Source organism: Callithrix jacchus, chromosome X, assembly GCF_049354715.1.
Source record: "Callithrix jacchus isolate 240 chromosome X, calJac240_pri, whole genome shotgun sequence".
Classification (NCBI taxonomy): Eukaryota; Metazoa; Chordata; class Mammalia; order Primates; family Cebidae; genus Callithrix; species Callithrix jacchus.
Window position 1 is genome coordinate 18,777,934 of NC_133524.1, and position 23,482 is coordinate 18,801,415.

At 39.2% G+C, this 23,482-nt stretch overlaps 1 protein-coding gene across 13 annotated transcripts in view; it reads right to left on the bottom strand.

The window, feature by feature from the left end:
* The window catches only part of SCML2 (Scm polycomb group protein like 2), a 128,778-nt gene that overhangs the window by 64,246 nt on the left and 41,050 nt on the right, over nt 1-23,482 (bottom strand). For all 13 annotated transcript variants that reach the window (XM_054250760.2, XM_054250765.2, XM_035288247.3 and 10 more), the window contains one exon: nt 15,226-15,469. In XM_054250760.2, the coding sequence (XP_054106735.2) occupies nt 15,226-15,469 (244 nt within the window). The remainder of the gene's footprint in view (nt 1-15,225; nt 15,470-23,482) is intronic.

Sequence of the window (23,482 nt, forward strand, 5' to 3'; positions counted from 1 at the left end):
CCTTAAAATAAATGCAACTAAAAGGAAAAAAAAAAGGAAAACATTCGAGTTTTTCAAAATAGGAAAAAAAAAACCTACTATATAAAATGACCAGTTACATTTTTTTAAAAGATCAAACATTTAGATTTTTAAAACTCACTCCCTTAAAGTTTTCATGAAGAAAAAACTAAACCACACACACCTGCATAAAATAAACCAGCATTCAAAGCAGCAGCTAATACTCCCCAAAATAATTAATTACCTTTAAGGTCTATTAAATTAAGCTGTGAAGGAAATGCCATGTTACCACTGAGTTCCATTTCTAAATTAAGCTGTTTCCGTGAGATGTGGGGGAACAGAAGACCCAATACTTGGAATGGTTTTATCAAGAAAAGAGCTAAGGTGGTCACTGGAAGCCTACGGTGCCACAGGACAGGAATGCTTGGCTACACCTTCCTTATTCTAGGTTTTCCCCTCCTCCATGGTTCCCTTTGGACCAGAAGAATTCCTCTATACCCTTGGGACCCTGCAACTTTATACTCGGCATCTGGAAGTTTGCTGCTTGCCCTCCTTCCTGGTCTGTAAGGTCAAAATTGCTTCAAGATTAGGCTACAAGATGACACTTCATACCAGTGCAGGTCATTAAGTTACAAACAATGATGTATAAATCTGAAGCTAAAGTTAAAAACTTTGAACATCCCGTAATAATGAAAACCATACTAGGGGCAAATTTTAAAAGAATCTTCTATTTCTGAATTTTTCAAAAGATTAATTTCTCAAAAGACTAATAATCTATATTAATAAATAACATTATAGAGACAAAACAGTAATGGGTTTATAAACGTTCCCCAAAAAAGAAATGGTTTTTAAAAATTTTTCACATAGCCTTCAAAACAAGGCAGTCTTAGTTCTGATTCTAAGTTGCTGGATTATCCTGTCTTGCTCTTTCATGTATCAAATATTTGGACTTTCATGAAATGACTGGCTATAAACTCCTATAAGTATATATGCACTGGAGACATGAAAATGGCAATCTGAGGAAAAAAACTATAGTTTACAGGGCATTCCTAAATTTCTATCATTTTCTAGGGAGAACTAAAATATAAGACACAGAAGAGGGGGGAGCCAGTTGAAAACAGAAAATGGCAAGATCAAATAAATTTGCAAGAAGAAAATCTACAATGGGCCTCATTTTCATTTATGTGATTCAGCCTTCTTCTGCAAGTTGCCAAGGACACAGGAGCACATATGTTCCTTTCCTCTTTTTCACCAGACACTCTGTACGGGTCTCGTGAGTAAATCTGATAAGCTGTGACAGCACCAACCAGAAGCAAAGGGCTTTGAAAGATTGTAGGGTCATAACAAAAGCTAAGAAAGGAAAATCTAAATAAACGAGAAGGAAAAAGCCATACAGCTTGCTGAATTTTCTATACAACTGAGTTTCTCAGTGATTTTTTTCTACCATTAATAAGCCTCATACAAATTTTTGCTGTTTCTGATCACAGAAGTATTTACAGCTTTTAAAAACTGTTAGAAAAAAGTTTTAAAGTAAATTAAACTTTACTATTATTCTTTAAAGAAAACTAGTAAAGCTTAAATAAACATTTATTTAATGTAAAGCCATATCAAGGAGCAATCATGGATGCCTCGTTACATTTTTTAAGACACTATTCAACAATATTGTCTTTAGTTATTAATTATTTGAACAAGTTTTAAGTGCTACAACCTTAAAATACTTTGCAAAAGCAATTATATAAAGGTTGAGACCACACATTTCTAGCGTATTTTAAGATATTTCAAAGTATTATCATTTGAATGCATTTTAAAAAGATGATAAATATTCAAAATAAACAAAAATACAGATTTTTTTTAATTTATGAAATTCAAATAATATTATTTGTGCCTTTTGAAATTATTTAATTCTAAGGCATTTAAAGTATTTAATATTAAAAGTCAATAAATAATATTTCTCTAAGTTAAAAAAACTTTAACATTAAAAAGCAAACCACTGGAAAAAAGTTTTTACTTTTATGACAAAGGGTTGATATGTTCAATAAATGAATAAACAAATGAATTATCAAATTGATAAGAAAAAACATGCTAAGAGAAAAATGGGAAAAGGTGATTAGCAGGCGAATTATAAAGGAATATTAATGCCCAAAATACATGGAAAGAAAAAGATTCAATTTCACTAGTAATCTAAGAAATGAAATTTTGAAAAACAAATTTTTGGGGGAGTGGGGACGGAGTATTGCTCTGTTGCCCAGGCTGGAGAGCAGTGTGGTGATCTCGGCTCACTGCAACCTCCGTCTCCCAGGTTCAAGCAATTCTCCAGCCTCAGCATCCCGAGGGGGACCAGAGGCACATGCCACCACACCCAGCTAATTTTTTTGTATTTTTAGTAGAGACGGGGTTTCACCATGTTAGCCAGGATGCTCTCAATCTCCTGACCTCGTGATCTGCCCGCCTCAGCCTCCCAAAGTGCTAGGATTACAGGCATGAGCCACCACGCCTGGCCCCAATTTTTTTTTAATTGGCAAAAAATAGCAAGAAAGATAATTCCCAAGGTTGGCCAGAGTAGGAAAAAAACGCTTAGCACCTACTTCTGAGGTTGGTGGAAATGGGTATAGCTTTCTGAAAGACCATTTGTCAGCCTTAAAAACATGCCCCTTAACCTAGCAAAGTTATCTGTGGAAACAGAGAGGTATACAAAGATATATGCATCAAAGTATTCATCATATCATCTAGTTTAATAACCAATCTGAAAATATTCTAAATGCTTTACAAAATAGAGATTTGGTTAAGTAAATTATGGAATAGCCATACAATGGAATGCAGTGCAGAAATAATATTCAATTTATAGAGATATTTTACATGGGAATACAGTCGCAACATACTATGAAAAAATAGGCAAAAAATAGAATACATACAATCCCTTTTCAAACTAAAATTGTCATTTTATTTACTTTAAAGCACAAATGCTATATACAAATATATTAGTTTTGTTTTGAAAAGCCACAGTTAAAAGCAAAAGTCCCCATTACCACTTCCTTTACCAGTCAACATCCTTCACAGAAATAATCAGTATTACAGATCTGATATATAGCCTTCCAGATTTTGTTTACATACTTACATATATATTTCTATATGTACATACAGAAATACATATGTATTTTGTTTTGACATACCAGTATTACACTGTATTTATTTGAGGGGACTTACTTTTTTCACTTATCTTGGAGAGCTTTCCTTCTTAGTATAAGTAGAAACACTCTCATTCTTTTAAATTATTCTATAATTACTCTAAAGAACAACTACACCATAACTTATTTCAACATTTCTCCACTGATTCGACCATGTATGTGTGTGTTTTCTAAAGTTATATGTGTAAGAGAAAAGTAGTATGAAGCCAAATACCACGCAGCTTGCCACAGCTATATCCAAAAGCTTTTCCCAATATTTTGCTTTATCTATTAGAAGTTACTTTATCTATTAGAAGAAAACTGTTATAAAAGTTAGAATGAAAAATTAGAAAAATATTTTTCTTTCAAGAATATACACATTATATCTAAAAAAGTATACTTTTATAGCTGTCATCTAAATAAATGATGTATAGACTAAATGTTTTCTCTACTCAAAAAGAGTATTTCACCTTGTCTAAGTACAGTACTAACCACTATTAACCTATCCATAATTAATACGCGATACCTGAAAAAAAGCAAAATGAATAACACATGCATTATATTAGGGTGAACACCAACTAAAAGTTTTTAACTGTACTTTCCCCAGAATCCCAAAGTTCTTCTGGGGACTTCTGGGAATATTTATAAAACAGACTGTGGCACCAGTGGGCACACATTTGCTTCTACTCTTAACGGCTCCCAAATTCTACTTTAACATGGTTTGGACTATTTGTACTCAATATTCAAAAGGCTATCAAGAAAACTGCTTTATAACATTGAATTACTTTTGCCATCTGAAATCCTTAATTTCTCACAATGAAAGTAAACAGTGTATTTGTGTATGTGTGGTGTTGCCAAGACATCAAGATTCAATAAAACCTACAACCAGAACTATCAGGGTGACACTGTAAAACACTAAAGATGACATGAAAAGATTAAAGTAGCTAGATTTTTAAATGGCAGATTACAGTCAGAGAAGAAATACTGACAGCTGTATTCTCAACAGCAATAATGGAAGCCAAAAGTCAAAAGAATGTATGTCTTCAATGTGTTGAAAGAGAATGGCTGTCAACCTGGCATTTTACCATCAGAATGCCACTAGCAGACCTTCAATAAAAGAAATTCTGAAGGATTTACCTCAGAAAGAAGAAAAGTAATCCCAGATGAAAGGTTTGAGATGTCAAGAATAAATAAAGAGTAAAAAACAGCCAGGCGCGGTGGCTCAAGCCTGTAATCCCAGCACTTTGGGAGGCCGAGGCGGGTGGATCACAAGGTCAAGAGGTCGAGACCATCCTGGTCAACATGGTGAAACCCCGTCTCTACTGAAAATACAAAAAATTAGCTGGGCATGGTGGTGCGTGCCTGTAATCCTAGCTACTCGGGAGGCTGAGGCAGGAGAATTGCCTGAACCCAGGAGGTGGAGGTTGCAGTGAGCCGAGATTGCGCCATTGCACTCCAGCCTGGGTAACAAGAGCAATACTCCATCTCAAAAAAAAAAAAAAGAGTAAAAAACATGCTAAATACTTAGGTCAATCTCAACAAACATTGATTATGTAAGTAATAATAATAGCCCATGAAATTTTTTAAAGATATTTTTAAAACATGATAGGTAAATCACTTCAAGATGGTTAACTGGAGGCATCCAATACTCCTCTCCTCCACAAAGAACCAAAATATTAACTACATAATCTTCAAACTGAGCATCTAAGAAGGAATACTGGAATCCAACAAAGAGGAGGAAGAACCTGAGGCATGAAAGGAGAGGGATGCAAGACAGCAGTTTGGCCAAGACTGGCTGAGAGCCAGAAGAGGCTCTTCAGTGAGGAGAAGGGTAAGAGAGAGATCCCCAGTGGTCAACATCCCCACCATGGACTCTGCCAATCCTAGCCACAGAAAAACCCATCACAGGCCCTGAGAACAGCTTAAGGACCTGCCTGGAGACCATGCAACATCATTGATCTAGAGAGTGATCCCACGTCCCAAGTCCTAAGCAACTGAAGGACAGCGCCATTCTGAGAGCTCAGCCCCCACCACACTGCATCCTGCCCTGTAGCCCAACAACCCCTACATCTCCACATCCCTAGAGCCCCACCAACATCTCCCAACATCCACCCAGAAGGCTGCAGTGGCACAACAACCATTAGACCCAGAGAAGTGGCAAGGTCCCCAGCACTCTACCATACACAGTGTCCTGCACCCTGGGGAAAAATGGTATAGCAAACTGGAGAGGCTGCTCACCCCCATCCAAGACAAAGCACATGCTCCCTAGAGCCTAAGAACTGCCTACCAGGGAGGATGACCAATGACAGCAACCCTACTCACCCCACAGCAGCAGGGTTCCTTCACACAGACTCTGAGAACAGACTCTAACACTGCCCACAGCAGCTGCCACTGGGGGCCTAAGTGTGCACCACTAGCAATTACAACCCTACCCCCAGCAGCAAAGCCACCTCTGTGTACTTGCACACTGGTTTTCCCTGCTGCTACCGCAGCCGCCACCCCCAGGGGCTAAAGGACATGTCCCCTCCAGAGCCTGAGCTGCCTGTCTGTGGCTGCAGCTCCCCCAAGCAGCAACACTGAAGCACACTTGCACACACCCTGAAGACAGGCTCTGCCTGCCCACCACTGCTGCTGCCACCCAAGCACTGCACCGGAGTCCAGGGTATTGCCCCACCCTGCCCACCACAGCCAGTGTCCAAATACACCACCAGGGACATGGGGACAGGCATGGCCAGCCAGCACTGCTCTCTCATTGACCAAGTATATCTCCCAGGAGCCTGGAGACTGCCCCGTCCTGACCATCACTGCTGGCATCTACAAACTCCTCCTGGAGGCCTGAGGATGGGCCTGGCCAGCCTGCCGCTAAGACTTCAGCTAGCACCCACCAGCATATACCCACTGGGGGCCTGAGGACTGGCCCACCCAGCCTGTTTCAGGCACTGTTAACACAAACACATGCTACTTCAGGGCCCAGAAGTTGTCTTGTCACCATTAGCGCCATCACCCACACCAAACACACCACCCAGAGAAGCAAGGACCCACCCACCCAGCCCACTATGGCCACTGCCGACATCCTATCAAGACACCTGGAAGCCCAAGTATCAGCCAGGACCATCTACACTGACCAGGGGCCCAACAACAGGTACGCTCAGCCCTCCAGTGCCATCACTAGGGCCTGAGGACTGGTGCACCTGGCATCCTCACCCGCAGCAAAACCTCACCACAGCCTCAACCAACAACCACAGCCTGAGCTGTTAAGGAAATCACAAACATTGATGATACTGTTTACAGCCAAAGAACACGCAGAAAAAACTTCACTACTTCATGCACTCAGAATCAAAACCAAAGTATCCTATCTAACCCACAACACCTAGATACATCTTCAAGAAAAAGATTTCCCCTACAAAAGCCAATCCAAATATTAGAAGCACCAACTATTACACTAGATGTGCAGACATCAATGTAAAGACCCAAGAAACATGAAAAAAGTAGGAAATGTGACACCTCCAAAGGAACACAGTAATTTTCCAGCATTGGATTCCAATGAAAAAGAAATACTTGAAAAAGAATTCAAAACAATGATATTAAAGAAGCTCAATGAGATACAAGAGAACACAGATTAAACAACACAAAGAAATGAGAAAAACAATTCAGGATGTGAATGAGAAATTTCACCAGAGAAATACATATCATAAAAAAGAACCAAAGAGAAACCCTAGAAATGAAGAATTCAGTGCATTAAATAAAAAATTCCTTTCAGAGCCTCACAATAGATTAGAGTAAGCAGAAAAAAGAAGCTCAGAACTTGAAGATAGATCCTTGAAACAGACCCCATCAAATAAAAAAAAAGGAATAAATAAAGCTTACATGACATATGAGACACCATAAAACAAACATATACAAATTCTGGGTGTTTCAAAAGATAAAGCGAAGACCAAAGACAGAGAAAACCTATTTAACAAAATAGCTGAAAACTACCCAAACAAAAAGAGACATCACAACAAAAAAACAAAGAAATACAAAAGAACATCAGAGATTATTATGAACAACTATACACTAACAAACTGGAAACCCTAGAGGAAATGCATAAATTCCTGGATACATCGAACCTATCAAGACTGAATAAGGAAGAAATAGAAAACCTTGACAGACCAATTAACAAGCAATGAGACTGAATCAGTAATAAAAAGTCACTCAATAATCTACAGGATGTTGGATCAGATGGCTTCACTGCTAAGTTCAACCAAACTTATAAAGAAGAAGAACTAACACCAATTCTCCTCAAACTATTCAAAAAAATTGAAGAGATTAAAATTCTCCTTAACTCATTTTACAAGGCCAGCACTGCCCTAATACCAAAACCAGACAAAGACACAAGAAAAAAGAAAAGAAAAGAAAACTACAGGCCAATTTCCCTATGAACAGAGATGCAAAAATCCTGAACAAAATACTAGTAAATTGAATCCAAACATAATACACCATGATCAAGTAGGATTTGTCCCAAGGATGCAAGGATAGTTCAACATACACAAATAAATGTGATACATCATATCAACATTATGAAGGACAAAAACCATATGGTCATCTCAATAGATGCAGAAAAAGCATTTGATAAAATCCAATGTCCTCCATGATTAAAAACTCTCAACAAACTAGGCACCAAAGGAACATTCCTCAACATAATAAAGGCTATATATGACAAATCCACAGCTAACATGATTCTGAATGAAAGCTGAAAGCTTTTCTCTTAGAACTGGAACAAGTCAAGTATGCTGTCAGCACTCCTATTCAACATAATATTGGAAGTTCTAGCCAGAGCAATTAGGCAAGAGAAATAAAAGGAATCCAAATGGAAAAAAGGAAGTCAAATAGTGCCACGTGGGCTGGCTTTGGTTCAAATGGTCACTTCCTTACATGACTTTCTAACCATTAAATTGTCCCTCTTTAAAGGTGACATGATCTTGTATTTAGAAAAACCTAAGGACCCCACCAAAAAACTCTCAGATCTAATAAACAAATTCAGTACAGTTGCAGGATACAAAATCAACATACAAAAAAACAGTAGTGTTTCTATACACCAATAATGAAATAACTGAAAAATAAATTAAGAACATTGCATTTGTAATAACGACATAAGAAATAAAACACTGGATGTAGTGGCTCACACCTGTAATCCCAACACTTTGGGAGCCTGAGGCAGGAGGATCACTGAGTCCACGAGCCTGGGCAACACAGTGAGACCCTGTATCTACAAAAAAAATTTTTTTTAATTAGTTGAGCATGGTGGCACACGCCTGTAGTTCCAGCTACTCAGTAGGCTGAGGTGGGAGGATTGCTTGAGCCCAGGAGATGGAAGCTCCAGTGACCTGTGATTGCGCCACTGTACTCCAGCCTGGGCAACACAGCCCAACTCAGTCTCAAAAAAAAAGAAGAAGAAAAAGAAGAAGATACTTAGAAATTTTACCAAGGAGGTGAAACACCTCTACAAGAAAACTACAAAATGCTGATGAAAGAAACTGATAATGACATGAACAAATGGAAAGACATTCCATGCTTATGCATCAGAAGAATTAATATCACTAAAATGACCACATTACCCAAAACAATCTAGAGATTCAATGCAGTCTTTATCAAAATACCAATGTCACTCTTCACAGAAACAGAAAAAACAATCCTAAATTTTGTATGTAACCAAAAAGAGCCCATATAGCCCACATAATCCTGAGCAAAAAAAAAAAAAAAAAAAAAAATAGAGGTATCACACCACCTGACTTCAAAACATATTGCAAGGCTATAGTAACCAAAACAGCATGGTATTAGCATAAAAACAAATACATTGACCTATAAAAGAGAAAACCCAGAAATAAGCCCATCTATATACAGTTAACTGGTTTTTGATAAAGGCACCAAGAACATACATTGGGAAACAGACACCCTTTTCAATAAAAAGTCCCAGGAAAACCAGATATCCATATGTAGAAGGAAAACAACTGGGCATGGAGACTCGTGCCTGTAATCCCAGCACTTTGGGAGGCCAAGGCAGGCAGATCACCCAAGATCTGGAGTTCGAGACCAACCTGGCCAACATGGTGAAACCCCATCTCCACTAAAACTATAAAAATTAGCTGGGCGTGGTGGCAGGCACCTGTAATCCCAGCTGCTTGGAAGGTTGAGGCAGGAGAATTGCTTTAACTTGGGAGGCAGAGGTTGCAGTGAGCCAAGACTGCACTGAATTCCAGCCAGGGTGACAGAGCAAGACTGTGTCTCAAAAAATAAAAAGAAAAAAAGAATGAAACTAGACCCCTAGACCCTTCTCTCTCACCATATAAAAAAATCAACTCAAAGTGCATTAAAGACTTAAAGACCTGAAACTATAAAACTAATAGAAGAAAACAGAGAGAAACAGTTCCCAACATTGGTCTAAGCAAAGATTTTTATGGCTAAGACCTCAAAAGCACAGGCAACAAAAACAAAAACAGACAAGTGGGACTACATAAAACGAAAAAGCTTATACATTGCAAAGGATACAATAAAAGGAGTGGAAACAACCTCTTGAACAGGAGAAAATATTTGCAAACTATTTATCCCACAGTGGAACTAATAACCAGAATATACAAGGAACTTGATAGCAAGAAAAAACTAATAATCCCTTAGCTAAAAAGTGAACAAAGAATCTGAACAGACATTTCTCAAAACAATACATACAAATGGTCCACAAGTATATGAAAAAATGCTCAACATCACTAATAATCAGGGAAATGGAAATCAAAACCACAATGAGTTACCATCTTACTCCAGTTAGAACGGTTACTATTAAAAAGACAAAAAAAAATAGATCCTCGCTAGGATGCAGAGAAAAGGAAACCCTTTTTTTATTATTATTTATAGAGATGAGGTCTTGCTCTGTTGGCCAGGCTGCAGTACAGTGACATGAATATAGCTCACTGGGATCTCTTAACCTCAGGGCTGAAGTGATCCTGCCACCTCAGCCTCCCCAGTAGTTAGGACTATAGGCATGTATCACCATGCCCAGTTAACTTATTTTTTTTGTAGAGACAGAGCCTCACTGTGTTGCCCAAGCTGGTCTCAAACTCCTGGCTTCAAGTAATCTTCCTGCCTTGGCCTCCCAAAGTGTAGAGATTACAGGGTGAGTCACCATGCCAGGCCAGAAAAGGTAACTCTTTACACTGTTGGTGGGAATGTAAATTAGTATAGCCATTACAGAAAACAGTATGACAACTTCTTGGCCAGGCGTGGTGGCTCACGCTTGTAATCCCAGCACTTTGGGAAACTGAGGCAGGCAGACTGCTTGAGACTAGAAATTTGAGACCAGCCTGAGCAATGTGGTGAAACCCAGACTCTACTAAAAATACAAAAATTAACCGGGCATGGTGGCGCACACCTGTAGTCCCAGCTACTTGGAGAGCTGAGCAGGAGGATCACTTAAGTCCAGGAAGTCAAGGCTTTACTGTGCTGAGATCATGCCACTGCACTCCAGCCTAGGTGACAAAGTGAGACCCTGTCTCAAAAAAAAAATTTGACTATTAGTCAGAAAAAGATAACAAGAACATCATCCACAGAAAATCTGGTCATCAGATAAAGTAGACATTAAAGTTTAAAAAAAAGGAGATCAGCCGGGTGCAGTGGCTCACGCCTGTAATCCCAGTACTTTGGGAGGCCAAGGCAGGTGGATCACATGAGGTCAGGAGTTCAAGATCAGCCTGGCCAACATGAGGAAACCCTGTCTCTACTAAAAATACAAAAATTAGCCAGGTATGGTGGCAGGCACCTATAATCCCAGCTACTCGGGAGGCTGAGGCAGGAAAATCAATTGAACCCAGGGGACAGAGGTTGCAGTGAGCCAAGATCACACCACTGTACTCCAGCCTGGATGACAGAGCAAGACTCCATCTCCAAAAATATATATATATATATTAGGTTGGTTTCCCCAGCAATAGGAGAAAAACCATAAATAAATCAGGTTACTGTGGAAGGTTCAGTTGACCAGGAAGTTATAATAATTCAAAATTTGTATACACTTGATAATATAGCTACAAAATAAAGCAGAAAGCAAACACTGAAATAACTACAAAAACAATAGATCCATAATTTTATGAAGCCTGTCAGGGAAAAATAATCTGAATAACAGTAAATTTCTCATCAGAAACCACAGAAGCCAGATGGAAGTTGCAGAACACTTTTCAAGTGCTAAAAGAAAAGAATTATTAGCCAGGTACAGTGGCTAATGCCTATAATCCCAGTACTTTGGGAGTCCAAGATAGGTGGATCACCTGAGGTCAGAAATTCGAGACCAGCCTGACCAATATGGTGAAACCCCGTCTCTACTAAAGTTACAAAAATTAGCCACAAGTGGCAGCATGCATCTGTATGCCCAGCTACTTGACAGGCTGAGGCAGGAGAATCGCTTGAATCTGGGAGGCAGAGGTTGTGGTGAGCTGAGATCGTAACACTGCACTCCAGCCTGGGCAACAGAGTGAGACTCCATCACAAAAAAAAAAAAAAAAAAAAGGAAAAGAAAAAAAGAAAAGAATTACCCACCTTGAATTCTATATCCAGCAACTATCCTTCAAGAATGCCTATAATCCCAACACTTTGAGAGGCTGAGGAAGGAGAAGCACTTGAGTCTAGTAATTCAAGACCAGCATGAGCAACACAGTGAGACCCCGTCTCAACTAAAAATTAAAACAATTAGCCTGGCATGGTAGCATGTGCCTATAGTCCCAGCTACTAGGGAGGCTGAAGCAAGAGGATCAATTGCTTGCATCTGGAGAGTTGAAGCTGCAGTGAGTCATGACTGTGCCACTGCACTCCAGTGTGGGCATCACCGCGAAACCCTGTCTCCAAAAAAAGAGAGAATTTGTTGCCACCCAACCCTAAAAGAATGGTTAAAAGAAGTTCTCTAAACAGGAAGAAAATTATAAAAGAAGAAAATCCTGAAAATCAGGAACGAAGAAAGAACAATTTAAAGGGTAAAAATGTAAATAAATACAACAGACTTTCCTTCTCTTGAGTTTTCTAAGTTATGTTTGATGGTGGAAGCAAAAATTAAAACACTAATGTGGTTCTCAATTTGAAGACAATTATATATAGTAGATGGTAAAGGGACATAAAGTGAGGTAAGATTTCTAAAGTTCACTCAAAGCAAATGTAAACTGGGGTAAAGACAGAGGAGGCAGATCTCACAAAGTATTAGGATGCCACTTTTTCTTTTTCTTTTTTTTTTTAACACTGTGCATTTCCTATTTATCCCTTGACTCTCTAAATCCAGACTTTTAAAGAAGCTGAGTAACCATAGTTTTACTAAGACCACTAATGAGTTTTCTTCTTGCTTGACTTTTATACTGCCTTTGATAATGTTGAGTGCTTTCTCCTTAAAATCTTTTTTCTCCTGTTGCCACGGAAACCAACCTAGTGATCTCCTACATTTATGTACATTTTTTCCAGTGTCCTAGATTGACTTCTATCTTCTACCTATTCTTCATTTTTGTGCTTCTCAAAGTTCAGGCCTCAAACCATGTGACTGTAAACAACTAAGCCCCACTCCAAACCCACTGATTCAAACCCCTGAATGTTAGTTCCCGAGCACTGCCTTTTAACAAGCTCCCCCAAGTAATTCAAGAGTGATAATTACTGCTTTAAATATTGACCCACGAGGTTCTGTCTTGGTCCTTTTCTACCTCTACTTGTTATACAAGCACAATTAAAACCCACTCAAAAGTTCCACCACTTGCTGCTATCAACAAAATAAGTAAACTGCTAGCCCTCCCATCCTAATCACCTGTAATCCCACCTGGCACAAAGAATATTTGTTTGCATGAACATGATGCCTCTCAAACCTAATTTGTACACCAAGACCTATCTTTTTAGGCTCCAGATCTATATGTGCAGCTATTTGATCAATGAACATGTGCACTTGGATGTCCCAAAGTTACCCTGAATCAATTACGACTGAGTTCAGCTAATGGTAACAGAAAAACCTAAAAGAATAATGATTTATATAACATAGAAGTTTATTTCTCACTAATGTCTGAAAACAGGTGGGCTAGCATGAAAGCTCTACTCCACCAAGTTCTCAGGGACTCTGGCTCCTGGCTGCTTTCCACCCGCTCCACAGCATATGGTTCCCATCTCATGCTCTAAGATGGAGCTCCAATCAAAACCACATTCATAGCAGAAGGATAAAAGCAGGAAGAAGGAAGAGGAAAGGACATGCTCATCTCTCTATAATATTCTTTCTGGAAAAAGTACATTCTATGTGTGCTTTTATTCCATCAACCAGGACTTAGTCTAATGGCCACACCATACTGCTAGGAGTCTGGAAATATAGTCTGTATGTTAGGCAACCAATTGCAATACTAAGAAAAAAAGAGAGAGAAAATACTGGAGGACAACAGCATTCTCAGCCACACATTTCAAACTCACTGTGTTCCAAAGTGAACTCATCAGTTTCTGGGATAAACTGTGGAATTTTGCACTTTTGTTATGTGTCCATCCTACCTTTGTCTTCATTCTGCTGGGCGACTTCTGCTTCTCATCTAATACTCGAATCATGCATCCTTTTGTGATGTTTTCCTTTATGCAACCACCTTTTCCTCCAGCCAAGACTGGAAATCTTTGGGCCACCTCCACGTCTAGCATACATCTCTATTTTTGCATTGCTAATATTGTATCTTTTTTTACAGCTCTACGCCTCCATGCATCCCTCCTCCATTAGAAGGTAAACTTCTTGAGGGTAGAGATGATGTTTTATTTATCTTAATACCATATACACATAGATCTGCATCATGCTGAATTTTACAAAATCAACCATTAATATCTACTTCCTAGACTTATGGAAGTAGGAAACTGGTTAAAGAGGTAACTAGTAAAAAGAACACTGTGGGATATAGTACTCTAGTATAATGGAATGTGTTAAAGTCCCAAATTACAGATGATTCTAACAGCCATTGCAAGAATAATATGGCTACAAGCTCTTACCTAGACACTACACTCCTCTGCACACCTTGCCTACTTATTTTCTACATCTATCTTTCTTTTTTCTCATAAAAATGAAACATTTAGTAGTGTAAATTTTTAAGTATGTTTATTTTCAATCCTACTAAGTTTATTTTTTATTTATTTTTTTTTTTAAGACCGAGTTTCATTCTTGTTGTCCAGGCTAGAGTGCAGTGGCGTGATCGTGGCTCACTGCAACCTCCACTTCCCAGGTTCAAGCAATTCTCTTGCTTCAGCCTCCCGAGTAGCTGAGATTACAGGCACGCGCCATCGTGTCCAGCTAACCGAATCCCACTAAGTTTATATTAAACTTGGGTCAATGACTGGGTTCTATGCTTAGATGCCACTTAAGCCTCAGCAGTTACTCCATCATAGAAGACCAGGTTAGGCATATCTAAGCCCTTGAAAGAGTCACCAAGGAACATCAACATGTTGACTGCTTTTCTCTGAAAGAAAACATCTAGAAGATCATAGTTCTCAGCTTAGGAAACACTGTTACAACTAATAAATATTACCATGACTACAATAACATACCAATTTATAATGGCTTCCACAGAGTCAAAAATTTTCACTATGGATTTAACTTAAGGCTATCAAAGTGTCAATTTAACTTAAAAACAGGACCAAAATCACGTAAGACATGTTTACAACAGTTATGCCCAACCTTTTAAAAACTATGTTTGAGATATGAACAATGGAATACAATGTATAATTTTTAACTGAACATCAACCATAAAAGGAGCTGAGCACATACCACCCCCCATGCTTACAGCAACAAGACCTCAATGGCACAAATATGACTTTTAGCTTTGTTCATGTTCTCCAGTGTGGACTGGAACTCAGACTATGATGCTACAGTGACGCTCAAGAATTCTAATCATAGCCTTCTGTTACCTCCAGTTCTCTAGCCTGGACAGTGCTTTGCTGTTCTGCCTGCCACTAGCTGGGGCATGAAGTCCTAGTATCACCAAAGCTAACCACAATGCCACCAACAACAGTTACATAAACTTCAATAAAGTAAAAAACACATAATTAATTATTGTCTTACCACTAGTTCCTAGGGGTTGTAATACATCTCCTGTCAAACGACACCACCCAACTGGGAAAATATCTCGAGAATCATACTTGCACCAGTAATCAAAAGCTCCACTCCAGCCATCGAATGTGATATGAACTTCATCCCCTTTCACATCTCCAATGGTCGCAGGACAGATGAGATATGGGTTCTTTTTGTCAATAGCTTCTAGTTTCATCCCCACTTTAAAATTATTTAGTGGGGGCTTTGGTGGTTCCTACCAAAACATTAAAAAAAAGACTTATTTTTAAGATGTATTAAGACCCATGTGCTCGAAGTTAAAAATTGTGTATTCTCTCACAACCCTTAGCAAGCAAAAATTAAGCTCCATGTTTAATTATCAATTAATATAGGAAGACAACAGTGCTCACAAATCCAAAACTCTGCTCTCCAATATCTCATATTTTTTCAGGAGCAGAGTGAAGAACCTGGAAAGAAGCAAAACCAGCCAGATTCATCCATTCAAGAAATATGTGTTATCTACTATGTACCAGGAATTTAAGATTCATTGGTGAACAAATATATCAAAGATCCCTGCTCTGGTGGAGCTTACATTCTAGCACTGGTGGTAGTAGTGGTTGCAGACAGAGAAAAGCAATCAACAAGAAATTTTACAATAGGCAGTCAGACAAACCTAATAAATATGAAAATTGGTATGTCAAAAAGTGTAAGTCCAAAGAAAAGAACAACATCAGATGATACCATAAAAGAAACTCAATTGTAAGAATTCTAAAGAAAATGAACAACTTAAAATTTAAAAAAAAAAAAAAGAAAAGAAAAGAAACTCAAAGTGTAAAATACAGACACAAGAACATGAAAGTCATATAGTCTGGGGTCATTTACAATATCCAATCCAGAAATCAATATTTAAAAAGTATTTCTTAGTCACAAAAAGGTTAAAGCATGTAAATGTTAACAGGATTGCTAGAAAGCCCACATGTTATGTTAAAAGCAACATCTTTTCTTTCAATCTGCTTTTCATCCTACTAAATGGCACCATCACAGCAACCCAGTCACCTAAGCCAAAAGACTTGGAAATAGTAATCCTGTTTTACTGACACTTGTTGAAATTAAAAGAGAAAGTAAAAAGAATAAAAAATAGTAGTCCTGAACTGGTGATTTTCTGCCCTAATGAACATTAGAATCACCTGTGACCACACCACGAGTGATACGAATTGAATTGGTCTATGGTGGGGCCTGGGAAACAGCAATATTTTAATTTTCTGGGAAATTCTAAGGTACACCCAAGGTTGAGAACCACTACCCTAGACTCATCCCTTTCACTTATCCAAAATTCAATTAAAAACCACAACCTCCCAATCAGAGCTGGATTTTAAACCTAGGCAGTCTGTCTTAAAGCCACCTCCTTGGAACACCCTACCCCATCATCTGCCTGGACAATTCCAACTCATCCAACTGAAAGCCCAGTTCTCCCAGCTTCCTTCAATGCTTCCCTGACCAACCCCTGCCCACTCCTAGGCCCAGCTCAGAGCCGCTCTCATCTTCAACTGTAATATCACTACTGAACACTCCTTTATGAGACTAAGAGATTATTAAAAACAGATATTCATATTATTATTTCCAGCACAATACCCAACAGCAAACAATTTTTTAAATGGAAGAACCAAGGAATTACCCAAAAACAGTGAGCAAGCTCTCAACTAATTCTCTCACCAATTTAAAAAATGTATCTGGAAGGTTGGTTTCTTTTTCAAATGTCCCCTTAAAACCCATCTCATCACCCTGTATTTTTCTACTGTTACTCTTTACACCCTTACAATCTGGAAGCTCCTTAATTATTAGCTTCCAAAGTCCTTTTAATTACATATTCTTTTCTTAATTTTTATAGAGATGAGGCCACACTATGTTGGCCAGGCTGGTCTCAAACTCCTGGCCTAAAGCAATCCTCCCACCTCAGCCACTCAAACTGCTGGGATTACAGGTGTGAGCTACCACACCAGGCTGAATTACGTATCTTAATTTGTTTCTTAAAAACCACCCTGAGCTCAAACCTGTAATCCCTAATTCAGCACTTTGGGAGGTCAAGGCAGGTGGATCTCTTGAGCTCAGGAGTTTGACACCAGCCTCGGCAACATGGCAAAACACGTCTCTAAAAAAAAATACAAAAATTAGCTGAGCATGGTGGCAGCACACCTGTGGTACCAGCTACTTAGGGGGCTGAGGCAGGAGGATCACTTCAACCCACGAAGTTATCGAAGCTGCAGTGAGCCATGTTCTTACCACTGCACTCCAGCCTGGGCAACAGAGTAAGACTCTGCTTACCAAAAAAAAAAAAAAAAAAAAAAAAAACTCCACCCTGAAAGTCGGCAAGTCAAAAGGTAGACTGATCGAAGATCAAAGTATTTGATAAACAGCTGGTAAGTAAGAAGCAGTGTTACATGAAAGGGCTAAAGATCAATTGACTGTTACTATGTATGAGAAGAAAAAAGTGGTGAGTAAGCTGCATTTAACAAAGAATAAACATGGCAGTTGAGAAATTTGTGCTAGATGCTCACAAAATGCAGAAAACATTCAAAGCACACATAAGGATACCAGGACCTTACACTGTCATATAAAAGACTGAAACTTTCTGTAGCAAAGCAAACTAATTTCAAATGGCAATGTATATTTTCTGCAACAAAACAACAGACAGGAATAAGCAATGCAATGGAACCAATTTTAAGATTAAAATATATAACCTAAGCCGGGAGCGGTGGCTCATGTCTGTAATGCCAGCACTTCAAAAGGCCAAGGTGGGCAGATCACTTGAGCCCAGGAATTAGAGACCACCTGGGCAGCACAGTGAAACCCTATCTCTAAACAAAGTATAAAAATTGGCTCACGCCTGTAATCCCAGCACTTTAGGAGGCCGAGGCAGGCAGATCACAAGGTCAGGAGTTCGAGACCAGCCTGACCAACATGGTGAAACCCCATCTCTACTAAAAATACAAAAATTAGCTGGGCGTGGTGGCACACATATGTTATCCCAGCTACTCGAAAGGCTGAGGCACGAGAATCGCTTGAACCCAGGAGGCAGAGGTTGCAGTGAGCTAAGACTGCACCACTGCACTCCAGCCCGGGTGACAGAGCAAAACGCCATCTCAAAAGAAAAAAAAATTAGCCAGGTGTGGTGGTGCATGCCTATAGTCCCAGCTACTTGGGAGGCTGAGGCAGGAGGATCTGCTTGAGCCTGGGAAGTAAAGGTTAGAGTGAGCCAAGATCGTGCCACTGCACTCCAGCCTCAGCAAAAGAGAGAGACACTATCTCAAAAAGAAGAAAAAAGTAGGAAAGAAAAGACAACCTACAGAAAGAGAGAAAGAAAATAATGGCAAATTATCCATCACAAGGGATTAATAACCAGAAAATATAAGGAACTCAAACAATTCAATAGCAAAAACAAACAAATTACCTGATTTAAAAATGGGCAAAAGACCTGTGATATTTCTCAAAAGAAGACACAGAAATGGCCAACAGGTGCAAATCAAAACCACAATGAGATATCTATCATCTCATCCTAGTAAGAAAGGCTATTATCAAAAAGACCAAAACAATAACTAATGGTAAGAAAGCAGAGAAAAAAATAAAACTACCAAATGACCCAGCAATCCCACTGCTGGGGGTACATAACCAAAAGAAAGGAAATCAGTATACTGAAGAGATATAAACCTGTACTCCCATGTTTACTGCAACACTATTCACAATAGCCAGATACTGAATCAAAAGTGTCCATCCATGAACAGAAACTTCTCAAAAGAAGACATACAAATGGCCAACAAGTATAAGAAAAAATGCTCAATATCACTAATCATTAGAGAAATGCAAATCAAAACCACAGTGAGATGGCCAGATTCGGTGGCTAATACCTATAATTCCAGCACTTTGGGAGGCCAAAGCAAATGAATTATCTGACGTCAGGAGTTCAAGACCAGCCTGGCCAACATGGTAAAACGCTGCCTCCACTAAGAATACAAAAAATTAGCCAGGTGTGGTGGCACTCACCTATAGTCCCAGCTACTCGAGAGGCTGAGGCATGAGAATCACTTGAATCCGGGAGGCAGAGGTTGCAGCGAGTCAAGATCGCACCACTGCACTCCAGCCTTGGAGCCAGAGTGAGACACAGTCTCAAAAAAAAAAAAAAAAAAAAAAAAAACCCACAATGAGATACCATCTCACACCAGTCAGAATGGCTATCATTAAAAAATCAAAAAACAGCAGATCCTGGTGAGATTACAGAGAAAAGAAAATGCTTATACACTTCTGGTGGGAATATAATTAGTTCAGCCACTGGGGAAAGCAGTTTGGAGATTTCTCAAAGAACTTAAAATGGAACTACCATTCAACCCAGCAATCCCATTATTGGGTACATACCCAAAGGAAAATAAATTGTTCTACCATAGACACATGTACGCATATGTTCATCACAGAACTATTCACAATAGGAAAGATGTGGAATCAACCTTGATGCCCGTCAATGGTGGGCTGCATAAAGAAAATTTGGTACATATATACCATGGAATACTACACAGCCATAAAAAAGGATGAGATCATGTTCTCTGCAACACAGATGGAGAGCTGGAGGCCATTACCCTAAAGGAACAGAAAACCAAATACTACATGTTCTCACTTATAAATGGGAGCTAAACAGTGAGTACACATGGACACAAAGAGGAGAACAACAAACACCAGGGCCTACTTGGGGGTGGAAGGTAGGAGGAGAGTGAGGATCAAAAAACTACCTATCAGGTACTATGCTTATTACCTGGGTGATAAAATCATCGGTGCCCTAAACCCCCTCAACACACAATCTATCCATACTACACATGTACCCCATGTACCTAAAATAAAAGTTGGAAATAAAACAAAACAAAAAAACAAGTGTCCATCAACGGGTGAATTAAAAAACAAACGTGATATATATATACACACACAATGGAGTATTATTTAACCATAAAAATGAAATCCTGTCAATACAGCAACATGAATGGAACTGGAGGTCATTATGTTAAGTGAAATGTTTTTAAAGAATTTGGTTTGTCATCATCACCAGTTCTTTAATGACTTCTTGAACACAAAAATATAATTTGCAAAAACAATAGCTAAAATAAACAAGGGATCATTCTCTTTTCTTTTATGGTGAGACAAAAATGGTTCTATTCTAGAAGACTGCTAGTGAAGAGTGTTCTTATAACCACTTCCCTTCTTTTTTTTATTTTTTTTTTTTGAGACAGAGTCTGGCTCTGTTGCTCAGGCTGGAGTGCAGTGGCATGATCTCGACTCACGGCAACCCTCACCTCCTGGGTTCAAGTTATCCTCCTGCTTCAGCCTCCCGAGTAGCTGAGATTACAGGCACCCGCCACCACACCCAGCTAATTTTTGTATTTTTCAGTAGAGATGGGGTCTGGCCATGTCGGCCAGGCTGGTCTCAAACTCCTGACCTCAGGTTATCCACCTGCCTTGGACTCCCAAAGTGCTGGGATTACAGGCATGAGCTACCATACCTTTTTTTTTTTTTTTTTTTAATAAAAGACAGGGTCTCCTAACTATGTTGCCCAGGCTGGTCTCAAATCTCCTAGGCTCATGCAATCCTCCTTCCACAGCCTCCCAAGTAGCTGGGACTACAGGAACTTGCCACCACACCCAGCTTTTTAACCTCCCTTCTTGATTACCTACAATATGGTTTTCCTTAAAGGCTATTTCTTCCCATGTCCCACAAAATCCGAAACCAGTCTCGGCATTCTCTGCATCACTCCTCTGCCTGGAATAATCCTACTCTTGCAGCCTCATGGTTCACTGTCTTCCTTCCTTCAGATCAAAAGGTACCTTCTCAGTGAGACCCTCCTGGCCAACCTATCTAAAATGTCGACCTCTCTTTTAAGCATGTAAGAGTATAAAACATAAGATATACTTTCTTTATTTAGCATGATCTATTAAACATTTCCCCAACTAGAAAGTAAGCTCCATAAGGGTATATTTTATGCTTTGTTTACTGCTATATTCCCAGTACCTACCTCTGACCACAAATTAATACATTAACTTCTATCTCCTTATTTTTAATCAACTACTTATTTGACCTCACCAAGAATTTTAGCCCTTTAGCCTTCATTTATTCATTTACAAATATTTACTTAGTATCTACTACATTCCAGACGCTACTGAAGGTTCTTGGGATATATTAAGCAAAAAAGACAAAATCCCTCCCTCACATTATTTACATGCTAGTGAGAAGAGACAATAAACATAAATTTAAAAGTAAAATACATATATTAGAAATAATAAGTTGTGGGGGTCCGGCATGTCTGCCGGGGGGCTGCCAACCAGCGGAGAGCCTCAGCCCTACTGAAGTGTTCTTAACCTGGAAGAGGGAGTGCGCAAAAGAAAAGATAGATAGAGAGTGGGGTCTGGAGGACTGCCAGGCAATGCCGGAGTAGGAAGTGCCAAGACAGCAAGTTTATTTGTGCACACCACAGGTTATATACCTTTCAGTGCTTGAGGAGTGACGTACATTCCATTGTATCTTGAAATAAAATCAAAAACATAAATCACAAGAAAAGGGGTACAGAAAGTATGACTCTTAATCATAGGGTGTACAGCAAAGGGACAATAAAGTTTGCAAAAGGGGGTCATAAATCTAAACATATGTTTATCTAAAATCAGTCAAACAAGCAAGTAAGATCGTTAACAAGGTACAGCTGGACCTTTCCAAATGTCATTCTAACCTTGCCTATTCATATAAGATTATATTCAAACAATATGATTGAGTTAGCAGAGGTAAACAAAGTCATACAGTTATTGTGCAGAGAAGGAACTAGGAGGCACACAATGTCTAACCATACGATGTCTCATTAGAGCACAAGGCCTGAGCTTAGCCATTCTGTTGCAAATGTCAGAGGCAAAGATTGATGTTTATAAAATCAGTGCAACCAGACTTCCTCCTTTCCCTTAGCTCAACAGCCTCCAGGAGAGGAGAAATGTGTATGGGCTCAAGCTCAAGATGGCGAGAGTCCTGTCAAGGGCCCTTCGCAGGAGCAATCCCCACAATAAGTGCTATGCAAAAAATAGAGACCATAGAGCACAGTAAGAGAAATCCAGAGACCAATGTAGAAAGAGGGGTTGTACAACTTTAAATAGGGAAATTAAAACATGTCTCATATAGAAGGTGACAGGTGAGCAGAAATCTGAAGGAGGGAAATAGGCAGAGTCAAGGCCCTAAAGCAGGAGCTGTGTCTGAAATGTTCAAAGAACACCAAGGAAGTGAGTGTGGGTAAAATGTAATACGTAAGTAGGAGAGCAGTAGGAAATGAGGTCAGATAAGGAGGGGTCACATCACATACAGTTTTATAGGTCACCGTAAGGATTCTGGCTTTTGCTCTGAGTAAAACAGGAAGCCTCTGGAAGAGTTTGAAAAGAGGAGTGATATAATTTGATTTGTGTGGGTTTTCTGCTTGTTTGTTTTTGTTTTTGAGTCAGTCTCACTCTTGTCGCCCAGACTGGGGTACAGTGTTTCGATCTTGGCTCACTGCAACCCCACCTACCGGGTTCAAGCAATTCTCCTGTTTCAGCCACCTGAGTAGTTGGGATTACAGGCGTACACCACAATGCCCAGCTAATTTTTGAATTTTTAGTAGAGACAGGGTTTCACCATGTTGGCCAGGCTGGTCTTGAACTACTGACCTCAAGTGATCAACCCACCTCAGTCTCCCAATGTGCTGGAATTACAGGCATGAGGCACCATGCCCAGCCATGACTTATATTTTAAAAGGAATACTCTGGTTGCTGTACTGATGATAGCCTGTAAAGTTATAAATGCAGAGACCAGTGAGAAGCTACTACAGTAATCCAACCGAAAAAGATAGCTTGTACCAGAGTGATTACAATGTAGACAGCAAGAAGTGGTTGGATTGTGAACATACATTTGTCTCTCAGTATTCACAGGAGACTGCTTCCAGGATCCACTGAGGATACCGAAATCCAAGGATACTCAAGTCCCTGATATAAAATGGCACAGTATTTGCATATAGCCTATATACATCCTCTTATATATTTTAAATACTCTCTAGATTACTTATGATACCTAATATAATGTAAATGGTATATAAATAGCTGTTATATATATTGTTTTTTTCACTTGTACTAGTTTTTGCTGTATTTTGAGTTTTTTTAATATTTTCAATCTGCAGTTGGTTGAACCCATGGATGCAGAACCCAAGGATATGAAAAGCTGACTGTATTC